This window comes from Triplophysa rosa, linkage group LG20 (genome assembly GCF_024868665.1).
Source record: "Triplophysa rosa linkage group LG20, Trosa_1v2, whole genome shotgun sequence".
Lineage (NCBI taxonomy): Eukaryota > Metazoa > Chordata > Actinopteri > Cypriniformes > Nemacheilidae > Triplophysa > Triplophysa rosa.
In genome coordinates this window covers 3,627,989-3,635,130 of record NC_079909.1, presented here as the reverse complement: position 1 = coordinate 3,635,130, position 7,142 = coordinate 3,627,989, and the positions used below count along the sequence as shown (strand labels likewise).

The 7,142-nt window shown below is 34.7% G+C and overlaps 1 protein-coding gene across 1 annotated transcript in view; it reads left to right on the top strand.

The window, feature by feature from the left end:
• Positions 1 to 4,710: 4,710 nt before the first annotated feature.
• iars1 (isoleucyl-tRNA synthetase 1) overlaps positions 4,711 to 7,142 on the top strand; it is a 70,786-nt gene continuing 68,354 nt past the window's right edge. Inside the window, exons 1-4 of the mRNA XM_057361807.1 lie at positions 4,711 to 4,765; positions 5,903 to 6,033; positions 6,405 to 6,561; positions 6,841 to 6,960. Coding sequence (XP_057217790.1) covers positions 5,915 to 6,033; positions 6,405 to 6,561; positions 6,841 to 6,960 — 396 coding nt within the window. The 5' untranslated portion in view covers positions 4,711 to 4,765; positions 5,903 to 5,914. The remainder of the gene's footprint in view (positions 4,766 to 5,902; positions 6,034 to 6,404; positions 6,562 to 6,840; positions 6,961 to 7,142) is intronic.

Genomic DNA, 7,142 nt, shown 5'->3' with positions numbered 1-7,142 from the left:
CACAGCAACAGTGACCTCCAAATGACAGTTACGCCACTGCATGCGCCAGTCATTTTGCGTTTGATGACTGACCACCGCATTAGAAACGCTGAAGAGCGATCACGCGCAGTCGCGCATCACAATGAAATGTGATTAATGATAACGGTCGCATTAAAAACTCACGCAGGGAATCATTATTTACACAGCCGTGAAAAGATTAATGCAGAACTTAAAAAAATACAACCGCTGAATGAAGAGAAAGAGAGATGCGCTTGCAAAACTGAACATTGATCAGGCACAATATATTTGTCTATTAATTTTCCTATTAGCCTACTTTCGGGGATCGACAGGTAACGTGTCAAAGATCGACCAGTCGATCGCGATCGACGGGTTGGCGACCACTGTTCTAAACTGTGGCACGCGGCAAAACGCAACGCGAAGTCCAGTCTGGTGTAAACGGTCATGGGCTGAAGGCTGCGTCGGTGAATCTCTGTCAGACAGCGCATCCGTGTTAAGTTCTCTTTCGTGCTTGAATGGATAAAACCATACAAGATTATGTCAGAAAGCCCGTTTTGTCGAGCATTTTCTTAAGCAAGACTTCAAAGTGTAAAATAAAATCGTAAATGAATGCAAAGAGTTGTGAAAATGGGAGTGCGGTGACGGTCAGATCTGCGTACTGAGACAGCTCTTAAAGGGGCCGCGTTCTAAAACGTGCTGCTGTGACTCCTGTCACTAATGTTAATCAAAGAACAAAATAAAAGAAATCAATGTGATTTTGTAGCTTTAATGAGAATTCTTCTGCATTTAATTTATAATTTAGCATTAAGGACTGTAAAGTGTTTGAGAACTTCCTTCAATTTCTGTATATTTCATGATAGCTCTCAATTATATTGTTGAATGGCTATAATTAATGTTAAAATAATCAATTTAATAGAGACATCAGTTACAGTACTAATATCAAAATGTTTTCTTTCATTCATAAAATGACGCTGTTAAAGAAATATGTTGTTTCTACATCAATTTGAAGATTAAATGTGAAATTATTCAAATGTAAAAGTACATTTTAAAATATTATTGTTATGTGTGATTAATCGTGATTAATCACAGAAATTGTGTGATTAATCCAATTAATTTTTTTAATCGATTGACAGCACTATTTTAAATATATGCACTATTTTTATACTATAATAATATATACTCATCATGGCTATCTTTGTTACATAAAGTGTAGATTTGTTGAGATGTTTGTAGCTGTTATTTTAACGTGTCTACCATTGTATTTTACCAAAATTGTGTTGTGTATATGTATTTGATCACATTGCTAATTTTGAAGGCAGTATTAAACCTATTATTTGTTCTTTCTCTGTATGTTCCTTAAAAAATCTACCTTTATTTGGTTCTCTGAAAACTGACTTTGCATTGTGTCAGCTTTATTTGCAACAGTTGCAGATGTATTTATATTAATGGAGACTCTTTTAATTCTAGAAACTACTACATTGGTCATAATTTTGGAAAAAAAATGTGCAATGCTTTTCAGTACACTACACTATGATAATTAATTTGCAGCAGAGGATGAAGGTCTGCTGTGACATGAGGTAGAGGTTTAAAATGTTAGGCCCAGTCACATGTCCAATATATCATGTAGCCTATAAATATCACTTTCAAATACACATACATTTTGTTTATTTCTTTTGACTTTGTTTGCTAAAAGGACATGGCTTTCCAAATGTTAAAAGAGGTGGGAACGGCCTATCCTGAAAGGCTAATTGTAATTTGGAGAAAGGCCTTACAATACTAAACTGTAGGAGGAGGCTCAGGATAAGAAAGACATTTTTAAGGAATACAGTCAGTATGAAAAACCCTAAGTCTTAAGTTTTTGTAATGTAAATGGATTTAAAATTATAATAAGAAATTTAAATATGTAAACAATATGCCATGGTGAACCCATTGGGGGGGTCACCTAATAAAGCCTTGGAAACCTGCCAGCCTGGGAATCGAACTTGCAACCTTTGAGTTTTAAGTCTCTCTCAGGCCACAACTATCTTTGACCCAACACATCAAATATTGCATAATAAGTGGACAAGAGTAATGATATGCAATTTCTCTGCAGTTATACTTGGAAATTGTAAGGTGTGTATATTGATCCAGTGATATTTGGAGATGTTTTAATAAACCTAATTCAAAGTATATACTGTATTCAATATAAATACATAAAGTTGAACAATAGCAACTTACATTATTCTACTTAAAGATTATTTCAATTTAAAAGGTTAAATAATAAAGTTAATAATAAAATTAATTGTGAATGCTGAATTGCGATGGGTGAGATTGGAAATGTAATTGTAATATTGCTGTAAAATTATAATATATTATACGTAATCTGTGCTTTCACGCCCACTTGACGCTCATCAAAAGCGCACAAATGCGCAGACAACAGTAACATTTCCTTCAAATGAACTAATCCTGGGACATAATCTGCTCCGGTGTAGGTTATCTTCAGAGAGTAAATTGATATGGATACTTACATACCCTGAAAGTTATCTACGTTTTTGGAACCGAAAGTTGAGGTTATCAGCTAACTAACCCTTAAAATTACCCGGGTATGTCACATAACCAGCTTTCTGGAATACCACCCCGGTTATATTAGCAATGTTTGTATTTATCTGCTGCATGTTGTCGGAGTTGCGTCTTGATGATTCCTCCATCAACTCAACATCCTCCTCTTTATTTGTAGGTCGTCCTCTGTCGGATCAGTCAGAATCTTCCTCTTCAGCCTGTCCCCCTCTGTGGCTGTTCAATTTTCCCTTGAATAAAGCAGAGCAAAATCACGTTATTATTAAGCAAAACAAGTTAAGGTAAAAGCTATGTTGTGAATAATGCACTAAACTATTTCCTAGTCAATGGGGTCCAAGAACTGTTTGGTTACAAGCATTCTTCCAAATATATTTCTCTGCATTCAACCAAACAAAGAACTTTATACAAGTTTGGAACAACTAGAGTGAGTAATTCACGAGAGAATTTTCATTTTTGGGTGAACTATCCCTTTCAGAAAGTTGGTAAACAACTGCGAGCACTGTACATGATAAATAGGTAAACTAAACTAGTACTTAGGGATAGTTCACCCCAAAATGAAAATACTTTTATTATTTCTTCACCCTCATGTCATTTCTAACCTGTATGAGTTTCTTCTGCAGAGAACACAACAAGATATTTTGAGTAATGACCCCCATTGACTTCCATAGTATGGACACAAAACCACGGAGACATTTCTCAAAATATCTTCTTCTCTTGTGTTTCACAGAAGAAAGAGTTACAACAAGGAAAAATGATGACAGATTTTTTTTATTTTTGGCTGAACAATCATTTAATACTAATAAATACTTACATGGGAATTAATCTAGGCAAAGTTCATCAATATCATTCAACGAAACACAAAAAATCAGATACGTTTTTATATTCATCCAACATGTAAAATGTTTAAATGTGTAAGAATTTTTGACATTTCTTGGTAATGATACATTTTATTTAATTTAAAAAAATTATATCACTGATGTCATTCGGAAACCTTGTATCTCCGTATTTTGTGATTATTATTATTAGTCACCCTGTTAGTTATGTTTGTCACTGGGTTTTGCAAGTATTTAACCAATAAAAATTCAAAAGTGCTAGTCAACTTTGACAACACAGTGCAATCTTTGAAAAAGTACAGTGTTTTTTCCATTTCCTGAAAAACAGCAAATTTGGACACACAAGGTTATGTCACACACAATGCCTATCATAATAATTTATTATCGCCACAGTACTGAACTCATAGTGTGTCTTACCACTGCTTTATAGATGTCACCCATTATGAGAGATGAAGAACAGAGTTAAAGAGTTCAGTGCGGCTGAATGCATGAGGTTTTATAAGCAGCTCAAGCCTCAAACGTGCTGTTGTTTATCCCTCTGGACAGTAATTGAGCTTCATACATGGATCAAAGATGTAAAGCATCTTAATTACCTCAAATTTGACATCTTCCAGTTGCTCTCTGTGAGTTCATGCCAGAATGAAATGTTGCGCACACTGCTAATGAAAGCACGTGTTCTCAAGAGTTTTAGAAATGTTTTATCTACACACAGTATGTTTACATCTCAACTAATATATTTAGGTTAAATTTTAATTAATTATATTTATTTAATTAATATTTTTATATCTTATAAACATAAAAAACACCCATAAATCACAGGAACTATAATGATTGTAAAAAATCATTTTAAATTATGAATGTAAAAAAATCGGAAAGTTTTTTAATATACAGATTACAGAAGTCAAAACTATAAAGTACACAGCAAACCAAATACTGCAGTTTATTATAAAAATGCTTGAACATGGTTTTCGTGTGGTTTGTGCTAAAATTAAATCCCATCACATATTATTGCTTTTTTTATTACAAAGTACAAAGTTCAATACATTTATGCCATAGCACAATACAATTCTTAACAGGTGTATTAGTGTTGATACAGCATTTCTAAAAAATGCTTCACTCTTTGAGAGAAAAAAAGTAAAAGAGTAACAAATATATATATATAAATAAGGGTCCTAATCTAATAACAAAAACATAACCAACATAGACACAAAATTAAGGGCATTTTTATTTGTCGCCATTACATAACGCTTACAGCCAAAGATTTTTAAGTATGCAACTGAGATAATCGAGACTTTTATTGTGAAAGCTTCCGGATCGGTAATGTTTCGCTGAGTTGCATCATTTCCTCCCTCTCTCTGCTCACCGGTCAGGATTCGCATGTGAGTGTGGAGTTGTCACTTTACTCCTCATATATTATTGTTTACACTAACATATATTATCACTGATATCTGCCGTTAATAGTTCCGTGTATAAACACAAACTGTAGATGTTGAGATGTGTTTGAATAATGAGGTGTTGATAGATCAGTGTCTTTCATTCTGTAATGACTCACACTATTGATAACAGTAACCGTTGTGCATTTCATCCTTTCATAACAGTTGCAGTGATGCTTAAAACATTTTCTTGTTGAAAACAGTTTTGTACTAAGCAGACTAGTTTAGCTTGTCTGTTTTGACAAAGTGGTTATTTATTTTCCTGCCACCAGACACTTGCCATATAAATGACAGTGAACGTTTTTTTCTCATTTAATGTTTTTCATAATATGCCTTTATTGTCTCTGCAAACACTGAAGTGGCCTGAATCTCTCAGATAGAAGTGTTTACTGTCTCAGAAGTAGGGATGTAATGATTCACTCAGCTCGCGATGCGAGTCACGATTCTGATCTCGCGATGCGATTTATTCACGATTTACTCACGATTTATTTTTACAAAATGAGTTGAAACAAATTAGAAATGAACAACTTGCATTATTTATTAAATGCTTCACGTTTCTTTGTATAGTAAAATAATGTTTTATTTCAAATAACAAAACTAAACTGCAATTTTATAACAAATTAATAATAGAAAAAGTCTCTTTAATATAAACAAACTAATACTGTCTGAGCTTTTCTTGGATTTTTTTGCATTTAAGAAATATCAGCATGTCCACGTTTAGATTTGCAGTGAAAATAGCGGCCCCTGCTGTTCAAAAAATGTATTGCGATTCAGTTCGCACCTCAACCGATTTGAATCGTCACTCATTATAACCGATTTTCAACCGGCTCACGGTGAATCGTTACATCCCTACTCAGAAGAGAATGTTGTTTAATATGTATACTGTTGTGTTAAAATGTTGTATGTTAAGAAAAAACTTTGTAATTCAAATGTATTCAATCAGAATTCAATCATGCATTGGGTTTGACATCTTTTGCGTTATTTACAGCTACTATTGCATTTGTTGTTGGTCATAAATGGGGCAAACTAATGTGAGAAGTACATTTCTGACACTGATAGGCCAATATGATGTTGTTGTGTCAGTGTGTAGTCAGAATGGTGGAAGCAGTCCAAGAAACCATCGACTTCCCCACGGAGGAAGAGCACATCCTGAAGTTCTGGGAGGAGAAAGACTGTTTCCAGGAGTGTCTCAGGCAGTCCAAAAACCGGACAAGGTGACACCTGCCGTATAGGGCACTGTATAGTGGATATTTGTGCTGAAGATAGATAGTTAGATAAATGCTCATTAAACAAGGCTGATTTAAGCTAGAATTCATTTCTTTTGAATTTTTAAATATACTCATTTTAGAAAGAAAAAGAGTGAATGTGCATCTTGATTTGAATACTGTAGCTGTGACATGTCAGCTGTTTCTTATGGAGTTCCTATCTTCCATGTTTAATCGAGGAGTGTCTTTAGATGTGTTGGAATGCTGTTTCACTTTCCGCCCATTCGCACGGTTTCAACCACAACAATGTTCATGTTGTTTATATGGTATTGTCTTTAGACAGAGAAAGCAAGACAGAACATGTGATGTTTGTTATTCAGGTACACGTTTTATGACGGGCCGCCCTTTGCCACTGGCCTCCCTCACTATGGTCATATCCTGGCCGGAACCATCAAGGACATTGTGACCAGGTTTGCCCATCAGAGCGGCTTTCATGTGGACAGAAGGTTTGGCTGGGACTGTCACGGGCTGCCCGTGGTAAGAATTGATCCCCTCCGTCACATTTGACTCCAATATTGACCGATGCCATGAATTATATATTTAAGACGGCAAAACTGTTGTACTTCACGAAAACTTTGCTTTTAATTCCTAAAGTTAATAATTTTGGTTTCTCAAAACTGTTTTGTTGGAAATTGAAAATATGTAAAAACAAAAGTCCCAGAAAGAGTACCATGGTTTTCAATAGTATTAGCAAGACCCCTGCGGTCTGCCATAAGCATAACATGCGAAAGTAATGTCATTGTTGATGTTTTTCAGGAATATGAGATTGATAAATCACTGAACATCAAAGGACCTGAAGATGTTGCTAAGATGGGGATAAAAGAATATAACAAACAATGCAGGAGCATCGTCATGAGATATGCCAATGAATGGGAGGTATGTGTGTCTGTAATAACATCAGAAATGATGCGTTTATTTAAATTCCCAAATGACTGGATTCCAGGCCTTTGTGTTGACAGCATCTCATTTTTTAGATGTGGTTTAAATGTGCTCATTAGAAATTTCTTAACGGGTTTTAGATGTCCCAGCTGAATTTCTAAGATCTTAGGTCGATTTAT